Raw genomic sequence first — 18,112 nt, forward strand, 5'->3', positions numbered from 1 at the left:
AATGGCAGTTGGGTGCCAAAATACCATAGGCTGTTCTGACAAAGACAGCCTAATTCATTCCGAAATTCTGCAGTATGACTTTCCTGAAGGCCTCCTTCACCTCTTTGTTCCTCAGACTGTAGATGATGGGGTTGAACATTGGGGTGATGATCGTGTACATGAGGGACAGAGCTTTGTGCAAGGATGGTGACCATTGCGCCGACGGCAACACATACATGGTAATGATGGTCCCATAATACAGACTCACCACCAGCAGGTGAGAAGTACAGGTGGAAAAGGCCTTCTGCCTCCCGGAGGAGGAAGCAATTCGTAGGATGGCCAAGAGGATAAAAATGTAAGACATAACGATGAAGAAGAAAGGAACCAGGGACACGAGGGAGCAGGAGACCAGAACAATCATTTCTGCCAAGGAACTTTTTGTGCAGGACAATTTGAGCAGCTCCTCCATGTCACAGAAGAAATTATTAATTTCATCGGGGCCACAGAAATTTAGCTGGGGCACCATCCCTACTACTAACGCATTGGCTGAGAAACCAGTTATCCACGAAGCTGATACCAGCTGAAGGCAGACCCTGAAGTTCATCATAAGCATGTAGTTGAGTGGGTTACATATGGCTAAGTAACGGTCATAAGCCATGACTGCAAGAAGGAAGCATTCTATGCAAGCCAAAGCACCGAAGAAAAATAACTGTGTGATACAGTCCCTGAAGGAAATTGTCCTATCTTCTACCAGGAATCCAACCAGCAATCGGGGGGCAGTGACTGAGGTGTAGCAGATCTCCAGGAAAGACAAGTTTCCCAGGAAGAAGTACATGGGTGTGTGAAGGTGTTGATCAGCCGCAACTAGCACGACAATGAGAAGGTTCCCAGCCATGGTCAGAATGTAGATCACAAGAAAGAGCAGAAAAAGCAGAATTTGAACTTTGTTGAGGTTCCCGAATCCCAGAAGGAGGAACTTGGTGATGGATGTTTCATTTTTCCATTGTGTGTGTGTCATCTGCTCTCTGGAAGGGAAGGAAGGAAGAAAGGAAGAAAGATTAACCAAACCAGAATGATCTCCTTTCCCCAAATCTGCAACTATTTCCTTGTTATTCCATCCCTTTTAACTTTATTCAGTGTTTGCTTAGGGCCAGATTGTCCGAAGCATTGAAGGGCCTTAAGATTCAGTTATTCTTCTAGTGGGATTTTAAAGAACCTTACGACCTAAAACCCCTTCGTTTCAATGGATGTTTGGTGCCTGGATGCTTTTGAAAGTTCCACCAGGCACCTAAATACCTGTATAAATCTCACCCGTAATCTGTTTAAGTACCTAAATACATCCAACTAAGCACCTATTTAATCTATCGGCACATTAATAACTTTCAAAACCTGTCCCTTAGAGTATAATATTTTTTTACCTGGCCTGAGGTAATACAGCAGTTGTTACGACAGCTACAAATACATCCATTAATATGAACCCAGAACATCACAGAAGGGTGCTTTTCACTTCACACTATAAAGGGAAGAACTACAATGGAGGCATTGTGTAAGGAAACCCCAGAGTGACCTACTTAATATTTCTTCAGCAACAAACCAATGCCAGGTGCTTCAGAGAGAATAAACATAGCAGGGAATCCTTTAGTGAGTCATCCCCTGTCGTCCACTCCCAGTTTCTAGCAAACAGAGGCTAGGGACACTCAAAGCATGGGGTTACATCCCTGCCCATTTTGGCTAATAGCCATTGATGGACCAATCCTCCATAATCTTATCTAGTTCTTTCTTTTAACCCTGTTATAGTTTTGGCCTTCACAACATCCCCTGACAGAGAGTAAAGATTTTACAGACATCTACCATACCCCCCCTTAGTCGTCTCTTTTCCAAGATGAATAGTCCCAGTCTTTTAATCTCTCCTCATACAGAAGCTGTTCCATACTCTCATCATTTTCGTTGCCCTTCTCTGTACCTTTTCCAATTCCATTGTATCTTTTTTGAGATGGGATGACCAGATCTGCACACAGTATTTAAGATGTGGGTGTATCATTAATTTATATAGAGGCATTTTGATATTTTCTGTCTTCTTATCTATCTCTTTCCTAATGGTTTCTACTATTCTGTTACCTTTTTTGCCTGTCACTGCAGATGTTCTCAAAGAATTACCCCAATGTCTCCAAGAGCTCTTTCTTCAGTGGTAACATTTAATTTAGAACCCATCGTTTTGCATGTATGGTTAGGATTATGTTTTCCAATGTGCATTGAATTCATCTGCCATTTTGTTGCCCAGTCATCCAGTTTTTCTGAGGTCTCTCTAACTCTTCAGTTTGCTTTGGACTTAACTATCTTGAGTGATTTTGTATTATCTGCAAATTTTGCCACCTCACTGTTGACATCTTTTTCTAGATTATTTATGAATATGTTGAACAGTACTGGTCCCAGTACAGACCACTGGGGAACACCATTATTTACTTTTCTCTATTCTGAAATCTGACCATTTATTCCCACCCAATGTTTCCTGTCTTTAACTAGTTACTGATTCATGAGGGGACCCCCTTACCCCATTACTGCTTATTTTTCTTAAGAGCCTTTGATGAGGGATGTTGTCCAAGGCTTTCTGAAAGTCCAAGAACATTATATCCACTGGATCACACTTGACCACATGTTGCTGACCCACTCAAAGAATTCTAATAGATTGGTGGAGCATGATTTCCCTTTGCAAAAACCATGCTGACTCTTATCCAATAAATTGTGTTCATCTATGTGTCTGAAAAGTCTTTTTTCTCCTATAGTATCAATCAGTTTGCATTATATGGAAGTTAGGCTTCTCTGCCTGTAATTTGCCGGGATTGCCTCTGGAGCCTTTTTTAAAAATTGGTTTCATATTAGCTATACCACAGTCATCAGGTACAGAAGCTGATTTAAATGATAGGTGACATATCACAGATAGTAGTTCTTCAATTTCACATTTGAGTTCCTTCAGAACTCTTGGGTGGATACCATCTGGTCCTGGTGGCTTATTACTGTTTAATTTATCAATTTGTTACAAAACTACAGACCAGTCAGCCTCACCTCAGTTCCTGGAAGAATCATGGAACAGGTCCTCAACTAATCCTTTTTGAGGCACTTGGAAAAGAGGACAATGATCAGGAACAGTCAGCATGGATTCACCAAGGACAAGTCATGTCTGACCAAACTGATTGCCTCCTATGATGAAGTGACTGGCTCTGTGGATGTGGGGAAAGCGGTGCACATGATATACCTTGCCTTTAGCAAGCTTTTGATACAGTCTCCCACAGTATTCTTATCAGCAAGTTAAAGTATGGGTTGGATGAATGGACTTTAAAATGGATAGAAAGCTGGTTAGATCATCAGGCTCAGTGTGTAGTGATCAAAGGCTTGATGTCTAGTTGGCAGAGGATAATGAGCGGGCTGCCCCAAGGGTCAGTGCTGGGGCTAGTTTTGTTCAACATCTTCTTTTATGATCTGGAGCTTGGCGTGGATTGCACTCTCAGCAAGTTTTCAGATGACACTAAGTTGGGGAGGGTGGTAGATACACTGGAGGGCAGGGATAGGATAAAGAGTGACCTAGTAAAATTAGAGGATTGGGCCAAAAGAAATCTGATGAGGTTCAACAAGGACAAGTTCAGAGTCCTGCACTTAAGACGGAAGAATCCTATACACTGCTACAGACTGGGGACCGACGAGCTAGGCAGCAGTTCTGCAGAAAAGCACATGGGGTTTACAGTTGACGAGAAGCTGGATATGAGTCGACAGTGTGCCCTTATTGCCAAGAAAGCTAATGGCATATTGGGTTGCAATAACAGAAGCATTGCCAGCATATCGAAGAAGTCATTATTCCCCTCTATTCATCACTGGTGAGGCCTCACTTGGAGTATTGTGTCCAGTTTTTGGCCCACCACTACAGGAAGGATGTGGACAAATTGGGGAGAATCTAGCAGAGGACAACAAACATAATTAGGGGGCTCGAGAACATGACGTATGAGGAGAGGCTGAGGTAACTAGGCTTGTATAGTCTTTAGAAGAGAAGAATGAGGGGGCGATTTGATAGCAGCCTTCAACTACCTGGAAGGGAGGTTCCAGGGAGGATGGATCTAGGCTGTTCTCATTGGTGGCAGAAAACAGAACTAGGATCAATTTTCTCAAGTTACAGTGGAGGAGGTCTAGGTTGGATAATTGGAAAAAGTTTTTCACTAGGAGAGTGGTGAAGCACTGGAATGGGTTACCTAGGGAGGTGGTGGAATCTCCATCCTTAGCGGTTTTTAAGGCCCGGCTTGACAAAGCCCTGGCTGGGATGGTTTAGTTGGGGTTGGTCCTGGTTTGAGTCAGGGATTAGACTAGATGACCTACTGAGTTCCCTTGCAAGCCTTATCTTCTATGATCATAAATCCTCCTGTAATGACACCTCACACTGGGACAGTTCCTCAGATTTGTCACATAAAAAGTATGGCTCATATGCGTTAATCTCCCTCACATCCTTTGCACTGCAGACTGATGCAATAATTCATTTATTTTCTCAGTTGCCTTATCTTCCTTGAGTGCTCCTTTCACATCTCAATAATCCAGCAGCCCCACTGATTGTTTAGTAAGATTCCTGCTTTTGATGTATTTAAACAGTTTTGCTGTTACTTTCTGAGTCTTTGGCTAGTTGCTCTTCAAATTTTTTTTGTTCTACTTAATAATACTTTTACATTTGACTTGCCAGAGTTTATGCTCCTTTCTCTTTTTCTTTTCTCTTTTCCTCAAGGGGATGTAACTTCCAGTTTTTAAAGCATACCGTATTGCCTCTAACAAATTCTTTTATTTTGTTGTTTAATCACCATGGCACTTTTTTGGCCCCCTTACTTTGTTTTTTAGTATGGGGTATACCTTTAAATTGAGCCTCTATTATGGTATTTTAAAAAGTTTCCATGCAGCTTGCAGAGATTTCAATTTTGGGACTATGCCTTGTAATTTCTGTTTAACTAGTTTCCTCATTTTTGTTTAGTTCCCCTTTCTCATGTTAAATGCTACAGCAGTGAGGGCTGTTTTGGTGTTTTACCCCTCACCAGGATGATTAAATTTAATTATATTATGGTTGCTATTACCGAGTGGTTCAGCTATAATGATCTCTTGGACCAGTTCCTGTGCACCATTTAGGACTAAATAAAAAATTGTCACTCCTCTTATGGGCTAGCTGCTCCAAAAAATTTACCATTTATGCTGTCAAGAAACTATCTCTGCATCCTGTGCCGAGATGCCAAGTACCCAGTCAATATGGGGATAATTTAAATCCCCCATTATTATTGAGTTATTTCTTTTTATAGCCTCTCTAATCTCCCTGACCATTTCACAGTCACCATCACCATCCTGGCCAGGTAGGCAGTAGTAGATCCCTACTGCTATATTCTTATTAATCAAGCATGGAATTAGTCTTCATACAGATTCTATGGTGCAGTCTGCTTCATTTATGATTTTTACTATATTTGACTCTATGCTTTCTTTCACGTATAGTGCCATGCCTCCACCAGCATTACCTGTTCTGTCCTTCCCATATATCTTGTACCCTGGTATTATCGTGTCTCGTTGATTATCATCATTCCACCAAGTTTCTGGGTTGCCTAGTATATCAATATTCTCATGTAATACCAGGCCCTCAAGTTCACCTATCTTAGCATTTAGAGTTCAAGTATTTGTATGTAAAACACTTACAAAATGTGCTACTATTTAGCTCTCTGCCATTATGTGATGTAACTGAGAATGTTTTGTTAAAATGCTACCTATATTGATACTGCAATATAGGAAGGACTTTGGTGCAGCTGTTAATATCAATAATGTGTAATGTAAAGAGCCGATAAGAAAGTTTCAGAAATATAAATATTGTCAAGGACTGTGTAATGTTAATTACTATTATAATTGAATATAAAAGGAGTATCCTTGCTAAATTGTAGAGATCTGCAGTTGACATCCAAAAGCTACCATCACTGTGTTCTCAGTGGACAGATCAGTCTTTGATACTCGGTTCCATCTCTGAGTGTAAGTATAAAGGGGGTATTGTGTCAGTGGTAATTGCACGCCTGTTTGCTTTACTAATCGTTTTTCATTTTTAATAAAGTGTTGCCTAGAGGTCCTGTGCTATATAAATTTTCTGTCACTGAACTAGAGGCTCGAACCTGAAAACTAAGTTGGGTTTTATTGCACCCTTATCTTTAACTGCTTAATATTAATTTAAAAAATTTAACATAAAGGCTACAACATGCATAATTAATCATGTGGACAACCGAGGAATCTAGTGGATACTCCATCACTGGGAGTCTTTAAATCAAGACTGACTTTTTCTTCCTAAAAGAGAGATACTAGCTCAACCACAAGATATGGGCTTGATGCCATAATTATTCGGTGACATTCTCAATGTCTGTGTTATGCAGGAGCTCAGACTAGATGGTTATAATTGTCCCTTCTAGCTATGAAATCTATAAATCTGTATCCTAATGTGTCTTTTCTACCCCTAACATTAATTATCCTAGGATAGTTTCCTGACAGTCAGTACGTTGCAGGGGATTGATCACTGCTCTGAAATTCTGTCAGGTAGGGCTCCCTTCCTGGCCTTGCCACTGACCAGCTTCATTGTCCTGAGGATGTCACTTCCTCTGTGCTGTCTCAGTTTCCCCAGTTCTATACTGGAAGCTTTTACTTTCTGACTTACGAAGGAAGGGAGAGACTTTGAAAGGCACAAAAAAGGACGTAGCATAGGTGCCTAATCCTGTTCTTTGCATTTGAAACTCTTCCCCAAAGAGCTCAACAGAAAAGCTAAGTGTTATTATTGCATACAGGAAAACCAATATTTCATGTGTGACTACTAGCTCTACTGGCAACATTTATCTGCCCTTAGCCTTGTCCGTCTTGTGGTTCAGGCCTAACTGCACCTTTGACATCTCCGAATGCATATGAGAGGCCTTGAAACTTTACCTCTGTGGGATGGAAACCCACATTTCTCCCACTCTTTAGACACAGTCCCTGAGTTGAAACAGCTGTTTACCAGCTGGGAGTGCTTAGCAAGCCTGACTAGGTTCATCTGCCCTTGCAAGCCTTCCCCACGAGGAGCTGTGATTGGGTGAACAGAGAGACCCAAACCAGCCGTAGTGAAACCCAGCCCCGTTTAATGTGAACAGCGGGAATCAAAGCACAAGAAGACACAGGTGCTTTGTTTGTAAAACGAGCATTCTACGTGCATCTGTCTGGCTTAAAGCTCAGGTAGGCTTAGCTCATCCAGACTGCAGGTTCTGGGGGAGACGTTCTGTACCCGGGCACCCTCTGTGTCCCACTCTTCTAAACTCCGGTTTTCAACCACTCCCAAAGCTCCTTGTTTCAGTTTTTTCACTTGTTGGTCCTCTCATCTGCTGTTACCAGCCCAGTGCTGAACTCAGCCGGGTGGATATAACATTTCACAGGCATTGACACCAGCACTATCCTTAAAATACCAGAAAAGAGAGGTCTACCAGATTTTGTCTGCTTCCCCATCTACATGGTACTGGTCCTACTGCAGTTAATATCTGGCACATCTAGCAAGCCACACAGTACCGATCAAACACAGAGAACATATAATATTCATAAGATAGTACAGGCAACTCACGTGTCCCCGACACTCCTCTCCAGATGTTCGTTCTAATGCTGAGAGGTTGGGACTTGGCTGTCGACTTGCAATGCCTTTTCGATGATACCGCAACCTAGTTATATGACTTTTTCCAATTAACTATAGCTAACATGAGTGCGATGCTTTTCTTACTGAGCCTTCTGTGGATTGTTTTGACTTCCTCAGGGAAAAGAAATAACAACTCCCTCAGCTACTCTTTGGGAATGTCTGGTGCAGAAACCAAATTAACATGTGCACCTCAAGCGGGTTAGTAGTTTGGTAAAGTTTTAATGGCAAAAAGGCTCCAGGGAAAAGTTTCTTTCTTTCTTTCCTACTTTCTTAGATTTATTTTTTATTGATTTTCCGAAGGAAACACACAATGAAAGTACAAAAAGGTAACTGCGATGTGCAATGTGTAAACCTTTCCAAATACCACACGCTACCCAGGGTCTCCTATATAGAGGTCTGCTCACACCTCATTTTAAATTTAAATTCCCACTTGACTAGAGCACAGTCAATCTGACCCTGACTCCAGCCTGTGTTTTTCGAGTTGTTTTCAGACCTGAGCCGACCCAAACCCAGCACTTGTTGTCTGATACTGTTGGGTTCAGGCTGCCTTGAACGGCATGCTGAGGAGTCTGGTGTGCAGAGGGTGCTCAGGCAGTGCCTGGGACGCTGGCAGAGGTGCATAAGGAGGGGGCAGTAGAGAAGGTCCCAACTTTGGCCTGAGAGACACACGGCAGGCTGAGGAAGCAACAGGGTCAGGGAAACTGTGGAGGTGTGTTGTCCCTCCTTCCCCACCCTGGCTACCCACAACAGCTGCCTGCCCACTTCCCTGTCACCCACTCCAGCTATTGCTTGTGCACAGCCAGCAGTAGCTTCTGCCCTGGAGGGAATACAGTCATCCTACCCATACCCACAATGGCATGGCTCTGTCCAGCCTCCATCACCTCCCCCATGTCCAGCCCCTGCCTCGGTGTGCCCCATCTCCCCGGATCCAAGGGGGCCGAGCTGGAGGAAGAGTGGGGTCTGGGTTGCACTTTCTCACAGTGTGAATTTTCAGACCCAACCCAACCCTGACATTTGTAATGCGGTCCTGAACCCCCTACCCAATCCGATCCCAACACTTGTGGTTGGGTCCCATTGGGTTTGGGTTGGGTTGATTGGCTCTAGAACTGAACCTTCAGAACATTACAGGTCCTCCTTCCTCTCTGACTCCAGTGACTTGGGTCACCTTATGGGAAACTGCCTTTCTTTAGGAAAGTCACCGCTTTGCTTCTGACTCTTTCCAGGTATCTTTGGCCTTCTTATTTCTCAGGCTGTAGATGAGGGGATTGACAATGGGAGATAATGCTGTCTGGAGCCGGAAGAAGACCTTGTTTAAATCCGGTGACTAGTTTCCTACAAAGGCCACAGACACAATAATGATGGCAAATAGACACGACTTGGAGGTGTGAGAAGCAGGTAGAGTTGGCTTTTTTCTTGTCTGAGTTGGAAGGGATCCTTTGGATCAAGATCATCCTATAGTAGGAAGCCAGGGTGAGTAGAAATGGGGCCACACCCACAAAGGCCGACACTATGGAAGACAGAAATTCAACCAGGTGGATGGAAGTACAGGTGAGTTTTAACAGAGCTAGAAAATCACAAAAGAAATGGCCAACCTCTTGGAAGCAAAGAAAGGTACTGTGAAGGTCAAAACCAGCATTACTACCGGAGCCAATTATCTAACAGGCGGTGGCTAGCAGAAGGCCAGCCAATGGGCCAGAGCCCCGGAGTGAGAATGATTCTGTCTCCCAGTGGTTAGGCCACTCCCGGCGGAGGTGGGAGGCCCCACTTCCTGCTCCAGTCGCTATTTTATTTAATTATTCATAGAAAGATCTGGAGAATGTTACTGGAAAACACCTAGAGCGACCACCAATGGTGGTTGACACGGTATTTATCCTTTGCAGCTGCTTTTGACTCAGTGCATTGATCAGCACTGTGGATACTGCAACACCAGTATGGGAACCATAAGGCTTAGTGTGCGTCATGTAGGAACTGTATTACAGCACCTTGATTTGTGTGAGTGTCATAGGCCGTGTTGCAGACTGGTTTCCTGTCAAGTCAGGAGTACAGTCCTTCTCTCATTTATATCATGTAGTGTTCTAATACGCTGTCTGATGACGGGGAGGATGGAGGCCCATGTAGGAGGGATGAAATTTAAAAATTCAACACTGCAGAAACTATGTTGATACAACCAAAGCTGTGCATGTTCCTAGAAAACAGAAACAAATGACTTGCTGATGCTGCATTTGGATGGCATTCACAGTAAATAGGTGAATAGTTTTAGCTCTGTAGGTTGGTAAAGTTGGTTGACAGCTCGTGGTTCTATAACCGAAGAAGTCACACATCTGATTGGTCTTGCCTCTACGGTATTTCAGCATCTTCAAAGACTCCTGTTGTTAGCCTTGATTTGTTTGAAAACTAAGAACTGAGTGGTCAATGTCATTGTGATGTCAACTGTATGATGGGGGGCAGAAACATATCCATTAAAAACAGGTGAGGAGAGGAAATTAAACATTTTTTCAGTGTCAAAATTTAGGGCATAATGATTATGGCACCAAGACGGCTGCCGTGGCAGGGGTAACATCCAATGTGCAGAAGAACACAAAATGGATTTTTCATCGAAATTGGGGAAACCCAAACCTTTTTTGTCCTTCTGACGACTGAGAACACGACAATTTTAGCTAAAAGCTGTTGAAAACTGAAAACAAAATATATATTGAGGATAGCAGAGCCTTTCCATGAACACGTATTCAACTAAAAACCCAATTTTCCTTTGCAATAGTTAAAGCAAAAAATGTCTGACCACATCTAATTGGAAACTTAACTTGGCTCAAGGGTGCGGAAAATTAATATTTTCTATTAATATTACCATTTCAACGCCCATTCCCTCTGTTCCATCCTCTGGTATTTCGGCTACAAAGGGGTAGTTGCAGGATGGTTAAGCTGAATGAGAAGCAAAGTTGATAGCCAGAATGTATTTTAAATACTAACACCTTGAAGCTAAAACGAAGAGCGTTGAAGCTCCCAGCCAAAACCTTTCCATCTTGGTGATGTCGTAGGACATATACACTGTATCCTCTGTTCCACACTGCTGCCAGCTAAATGGCAATGCTTCCGAGACCTATACAGAACAGACACAAGGTAAGACACTGTCCGTCCTCCCAACAGCTTCCAGTCCTTGTAGACAAGACGGAGAAAGGGTGCAAAGGGAAACAGAGGCACAGGGAAGCAAGGTCACATAGCAGGTCAGTGGCAGAGCCAAGAACAGAACCCAGGTCTCCTGACTGCCACTTACCCGCACTACACAGACATAAAGTCTCAGAGGCAAATGGTACAACACAGCAGAAACGGAGAGATGCTGCTAGCCCATCATTATGCAGAGATAGAAATGCAGTGGGATTTGGAACCTTAAATAACAAGTATATAAGAATGACACACTGGCTCAGACCAATGGTCCATCCAGCCCAGTGTCCTGTCTGTGACAGTGGCTGTTGCGTGATGCTTCATAGGGAATGAACAGAACAGAGCAATTATCAAGTGATTCATCTCCTGTCGTCCAATCCCAGCTTCTGGCAGTCAGAGGTTTAGGAATACCTGGAGCACAGCGTTGCATCCCTGACCATCTTGGCTAACAGCCATTGAAGGACCTGTCCTCCAGGAATTGATCTATTTTTTTTTAACCCAGTTATACTTTTGGCCTTCACAAAATCCCCTGGAAATGCGTTCCACAGGTTGATGTTGCATTGTGTGAAGAACTTTTTGTTTGTTTTAAACCTCCTTTCTATTAATTTCATTGGGTGACCCCTAGTTCTTGTGTTATGTGAAGGGGTAAATAACACTTTTTTATTCACTCTCTCCGCAACGTTCATGATTTTATAGACGTTTATCATATTCCCCCCTTGTCATCTCTTTTCTAAGCTGAACGATACCAATTTTTTTCTCTCTCCTCATATGGAAGCTGTTCCATACCCCTAATCATTTTTGTTGCTCTTCTCTGTACCTTTTCCAATTTTAATATATCTTTTTTTTGGAAATGGGGTGACCAGATCTGCACCCAGTTTTCAAGGTGTGGGAATACAATGGATTTACATACTAGCATTATGGTATTTTCTGTTTTATTATCTAGTCCTTTCCGAGTGGTTCCAAACATCCTGTTAGCTATTTTCACTGCTACTGCACACTGAACAGATGTTTTCAGAGAACTACCCACAATAACTCCAAGACCTCTTTCTTGAGTAGTAATAGCAAAACTGGACCCCATTATTAACCCCATTATTTTGTATGTATAATTGGGATTATATTTTCCAGTGTGCATTATTTTGCATTTATCAGCATTAAATTCCAGCTGCCATTAAGTTGCCCAGTCACCCAATTTTGTGACATCTCTTTTTGATGCTTCTTTGTCAGCTTTAGACTTAACAATCCTGAGTAATTTTGTATGTAAATGAATAAGAAGAATTCACCATTATCTCTTAATTATCAACATTTTGTTTATAGATTTATGAATTTTACATTCTTTCCCCCTTTTGACCTTTTATATAAATATACCACAATATACTACAGGTACTAGAATTAGGTGGCTAATTGATTTGGCCACTGAACAAAAAAATCCATCCAGGCTAACCTGAAATGACAGGATTTTTAAAATTTTTGGTTGTCAAAATGTTTTTTCTCTGTAAAATATAGCTAAATTCTAAAATGAAACATCATTTTAAATGAAAATTTGAAATGTTTGGCACTGAATCTATCTATCTATCTATCTATCTATCTATCTATCTATCTATCATTTTTTCTGTATTTCCCCCCACCATCACACTATCTGAGCACCTTCCACCTAAAATAAATAGCCATAATCAAGTTTCCAGTGGACTTGATGAGGTCTCTGACCCTTTTCCTCTTTTGGGGTAAAGTCTCTGCTCAGGGTATCATGGCGTTTGGTTAATTGTTTGCTTGTGTGACGGAGTGGGGTGTGATCATGTCACTTTGTTGTAGTATGTGTTGAAATATTGGCACAGCAACTGCACAAATTTGGCCTAGCTCAATGACAGCCCAATGTGCTGTGTTCCAGACAGCTAACATCAGGGAAGGACCAACATTGAAAGCCCATGAAGAATAGAGTCTGGGGCTATTGATTTTTATTGGGTCTCAGCTATTTGCCCACCACCTGGGAAAAATTATTTTTATATACCGGGGGTCCCAGGCATGAATGTCAGAGATGGAACTCACAGTTTGAACCTATGGCCAAGAGACTGCGACCTACCTACCAGTGCGATTCCACTGTTGGGGCTTCGTGGGGCCAACCATGGCCAGATGTAGAAAAGGCTTTCAGGAGCAAGATGGCAGGAGGGACTCTGCCTAGAAGAACCTTGGACTCACAGAAACAGTGAGTTCAGTCCAGGAGAGGGGGTGTCTCAGAACTGTCTTGTTTTAAAGACCTGTATCTGTCGAGGGCTGACTGCATAAAGATTCCCTTTGCTACACCCATGTTCCTTGCCTTCCTGCCAAGTTCTTCTTAAAGAGGTTCAGCTAGAAGCCAAAAGTGAGCACATCCTTGGTGAAGCTTTAGCAAAGCATTTGTAAGTGGCTGGTGCACGGGAGAACTCGGACACTGGTTTTTAGATCTAAGGCAGCTGGAGAATGTCCTCAAATGGCCAAAGGAAGAGCGTCTGAGCTGAGGAGTGCTTCCTGGAGCTAGAAGCAATGATGAGACTCTACCCAGATGGGACTCTACCCAGATGCAGTTATCTTGGAAGTACTAGGCCCCCAGTGATTGGGTCCTCTTGCAAGAGACAGGTGACTGTACAGCAGGATAAAGGGCCACATTATAACACTTTGTTTATCTTCCCTGTGTTTTGTTTTGTTTTATTAGTTGGTCAATTTGGTTTTACCTCTTCTTTTCTATTTTGGGGAGGGGAGGGAAATGTTTGTTACGTGGGGGCGTCAATCGTTTGTCTTGTGTTTGGGAAGCCAAAGTGTCAACTCCTCGATGTGTTTTTCTAAATGAGCTGAAGGTTTGTTTCCACAATGGAAAGGAATTTCTGTAGCTCTCTGGATGGCTGAGTTCCTGTTGCAAGAATTATTTTGATGCTCTTGGAATTTTATTGTATTACTAATGACATGTTAGGGGACCTCGAGCCTTGGAAAGGCGTCTTTTAATTATTTTAAACCTAACATAAAACTACAGCCACAGTCTAATGTATTGATTTAAATGGAATAAATGGGCTAAAGGTGTTAACATAACCCAGTCACTGTCCTACAATAAACAGTCTTAAAGAAGGTCTGGAACTTGGGGTACAGAGATCTCAGCCTGCTTCACACCATGGCAAACACACAATTAAAATCCTTTTAACCTTGTATTAAAGATACAGAAAAGAAGGAAAACCAGTTAAAGCATTTTTAAAGTAAAGTATTAAATAAGACTCTTGTTTTAACAACACCCCTTGTTCCCGTTTCTTTTAGCTGAAGGCAGGTTTTAGAAGGACTGTGTTTGAAAGTCTATTAGAGGCATCAAAGAGGGTAATAACTATCGTTTTGGGGAAAAGAGAAGAAGGTAGCTGAGATGCGCAGGAAACGTTTCTGCTGTTCTTGTTACTGCCCAGTCTTAGAAGCAAAAGCCGCTTTGCTTGGCAGTCTCTTAACTGGTATCAAAGATGGAAATAACTGTTATCTCAGGTGGTGGTTGGGGGTCAGCTGTAGCTGGTAGGGGTGGCAATGTCATCTGGGTCCCTCTCTCTTTTCCAGGGGCAGGATGATGAAGGCCTGTGGTCCCAGGAGATGGTGGGGACAGTAGCTGTGATGGTGTAGCTCGCTCCAGAAGACTCCAGCTGTTCTCCTTTTCCACACTATCCCCAGAATGAGCCGGGACCCTCTCTCCATTCACAGAACAGACCAAGTGTGCACTTCAACAATCCTCCACCGACTCCGGATCCACATCGGGTCAGGTAAAGATGACCCATGCGCAGTGATGACCAACAAGTTGTTTGTGGGCCACCTGCTCTACACCGAGCTCTCAGTGAAGTGTCTAGAATGCATTACGTGGGGTGAAATATTACCCTCCCCAGAGTGCCAGCATTAGGCCTACACGACATATCAGCCATGTTTTGAGGACTTAGCTGGCAATCAAGTGGTGGACAGGGCTCGTATTGATCTTCTGAACAGATGTGAGTTTCACCATTTTAGAACTCAGGGCCTGCTCAAAAGCTCACGGACTTTATCGTGAGTCTCTCCTTTGACTTTGGCTCCTTCCCTAACAGGATTGAGAGACTCAGGAGTTGGCCAAAGGTTCTGTGTGAAAATTCTCTTTTGTAATGTACCTAAAATGGAGAAATTGGAGAATGACCCATCAACTGGCCTACTTTATATGGACCAGTTCTAGGAAGAAGAGGGAAGTATGAATGTCCTCTGCCTTGCAACTTGTGCGATTGTTTACCCCTCTGAATGAGAAAATAAATGCTCAGAACCTGTTTTTCCTCTGAATTATGTCAGTGCAGTTGCTTCTGATTTACATCAGTCTCAGTCAGAGAAGAATCAAGCCCTATCATTTTGCTCTGGTAGCATTTTACATCAGCTTAGTAATTGCTTTGGACAATTGTAATCAACAACAGAAGCAGTAAGACCATGGAGTATCATGCCATCATACTCCATAGTTTCTTTCAAACCTTAAACAAAGAGGAATGGATGAAAATTCAGAGGAACTTTCCTCACATACAGACACCTGTCCCATGAAGGAATGACTGAATCACCAGCTTACCTTGCCATAGTCAAACAAATAGTCATGATTAAATTAATAGCATTTGGTCAACATTGACCTTAATGGTTCAATACACCTAGAGGTGATGTGGTCCATATCCACTTCGAATATCCATGAAAGCCCTTCCCAATATGCTTTCCATTTTTCATTGCCATTGTGAGTTGAAATGAAAACAATTAAAGCATATTTATATTAAATGCAGATGATTTGTGTGTGTGTGTGATTTTTTCAGTGTTTCAATCAGTTACAGAGATGATCATCATTTCTAAAACATGGAAGCCTTTCTGGGGGCCAAAATTTCTATGCACACAAAGAATTGACAGAATGTTAACATTAATTTGACAGAACATTAACATTTTTATATGTTTCTTTTTGGAGTTTCTGGACATTAGCTCAACTAAAGCACTGAATGCCATTGACTTAAAAGGAGCTACTCCAGATTTGCACAGTGTTGTAACTTATAGAAGAACAAAGAAGTGTACCCGAATTACTTTCTATGAGAAAATATTTTTCTCTTTATCATGTCCGCCACAATCTCCTCGCTGCCTCTTTCACCTCCTTGTTCCTCAAGCTGTAGATAAAGGGATTCAAGGTGGGTGTGATGGTTGTGTATATCAGAGATAGCATTTTGTTGCTGTCTGGTAAATTAATGGAGTTGGGTCTTAAATATATCAGACTGCTGCTCCCATAATACAGTGTCACCACAATGAGGTGTGAGGAGCAGGTGGAGAAGGTTTTGTGTCTGCCTTCAGCTGTTGTCATCTTTAAGATGGTGGAGATAATAAAGATGTAGGACACAAGGATGAGTGTAAATGGAGTGAAGATGACCATTACAGTAGCTGCAAACAACTGCATTTCATACAGAGAGGTGTCGATGCAAGAAAGCTTAATCAAGGGGGGAATGTCACAGAAGAAATAGTTAATCTGATTGGACCCACAGAATGGCAAGGTGAAAACCCAGGTTGTCTGTACTAGGGACAACACGATACCACCAAGCCATGAGAGAACTGCCAGTGAAAGGCAGACCCTCCTATTCATGATAACCATGTACCTCATTGGGTTGCATATGGCCACGTAGCGGTCATATGCCATGGCGGCAAGAAGGAAGCACTCTGATGCCCCAAGGAAGAGCAGGAAGTACATTTGGGCAATGCAACCCAAGTAGGAAATGCTCTTGTCCTCTGACAGGAAGTTCACCAGCATCTTGGGAACGGTGACCGAGGTGTAGCAGAGGTCCAGGAAGGATAAGACCCGGAGAAAGAAATACATGGGGGTATGAAGGGCTGGGTCCATGGTGATGATGATGAGAAGACTATTCCCTATCAGGGTAATGGCATAAATTAACATATAGATGAAGAACAGAGGCACCTCCAGCTCGTGGTGGTTGGGCAATCCCAGGAGAATGAATTCAGTCACCACAGTGAGGTTCACTCTTCTTGATTCTTCTGCATCTTTCATCTGTGGCGGGACAATAAATATCTAGATAACATGTGAAGGAATGATCCACGGCAGGAAATAAGGGGGAGATCTTCAAAGGCACCCATGGAAGTCATAGGCGCAATTCATGGGACATGAATGGACATTCAATAGGAGTTGTGGCCCACATCCCCAAAGGAACGTGGCTAACTCCCATTGATTTCTATGGGGGTTGGGCACCTAAATAAATTTTAAAATGTCTGGGAGTTTGAGTGCCACATGTGCCTTTGGAAATCTTCTTCAAAAGTCATAGGGGCAAATTCTTTATTCATGTCACCCAGTTCAAATCTCTCTGAGGCTCCTTCCAAAATCTTTGTGTGCAGGGCTTCAATCTTATACTGTATTTCCCGGAGTACTCCTTCCCCGACATGCTATAAAAACCCCAGGGGGTTGAAAATATTTACTGGGGCTCCACTCCGACTGAATTTAAGTCCTTCCTATGTGGATTGATTGGCATTTCTGAATTCTAGGTATGGCCAGAAAATGGGAGAAAATGTCTCAAGAGAAAGAATCACCCCCCAAAAGTTCATAATTTCTGTATAAATAGTCAGGACTGCCTGAAAAGGGCCCCTCAGTTAAACAGACAGACTTACAGATAGACCAATAGAAAGACAGCTAGACCAATAGATAGATAGATCACTGGAGCAATGTATAGGTGGATAGATTTCACTTGGACCCAAATTATGGTTTAAATTCTATCCTCTTTCACAGTCCTTTAACCATCCCACCTTCCCTCCTGTCCCAATAAGGATGCACAGTTTCTGACTTTGGTACTTCACAAGGAACAGCATGACTACACTATGTTCTAAATAGCACACTGCACAGACCCCCCGGTGGTGCAGATCACCAAAACTCCTTTGAAGTAGAGGGTGTTATACTGATTTGCACCAGTATTTTACCCCTAGAATTCCAGCAGATCAGCACAGAGTTTTCTGCCATGCTTGGTGAATCTAAAATATGAAGAAATTACCAGACATCTGGAGTACATGACAATAGGACTAGAGGGAAATATAACAACAAAAAATAGAGCTGGTTGAAAATTTTCAGATGAATGTTTTCCCCACATAAGAAAATAAGATTCAACAAATCTAAATGTTTAGCAAGAATGTAATGGTTTCATTAAAATTTTCTGTGGGAAATCGATCAGGTTGAAACATTTGTTTTGTCTATATTATTTCAATTACACTATAATATAATATACTATACTATACTATAATATAATATAATATAAAAGTTCA

At 42.3% G+C, this 18,112-nt stretch overlaps 2 protein-coding genes across 2 annotated transcripts; both read right to left on the reverse strand.

Moving 5' to 3' along the window:
• Nucleotides 1–49: 49 nt before the first annotated feature.
• On the reverse strand, nt 50–997 carry LOC137144867 (olfactory receptor 11L1-like). Its single transcript, XM_067535353.1, has one exon. It carries the CDS (start codon nt 995–997, stop codon nt 50–52), a length of 948 nt encoding a protein of 315 aa, XP_067391454.1.
• Nucleotides 998–9,857: 8,860 nt separating this feature from the next.
• Nucleotides 9,858–16,856, reverse strand: LOC137144813 (olfactory receptor 10A7-like). Its single transcript, XM_067535298.1, has 2 exons — nt 15,931–16,856; nt 9,858–9,888 (listed from the first exon to the last, which is right to left on the reverse strand). The coding sequence occupies exons 1-2, from the start codon at nt 16,854–16,856 to the stop codon at nt 9,858–9,860; spliced, it is 957 nt and encodes a 318-aa protein (XP_067391399.1).
• Nucleotides 16,857–18,112: the final 1,256 nt, after the last annotated feature.

The sequence above is a fragment of the Emydura macquarii genome, unplaced genomic scaffold, assembly GCF_026122565.2.
Source record: "Emydura macquarii macquarii isolate MOO-44397 ecotype Brisbane River unplaced genomic scaffold, CSIRO-AGI_Emac_v2 contig_3487, whole genome shotgun sequence".
Classification (NCBI taxonomy): domain Eukaryota; kingdom Metazoa; phylum Chordata; order Testudines; family Chelidae; genus Emydura; species Emydura macquarii.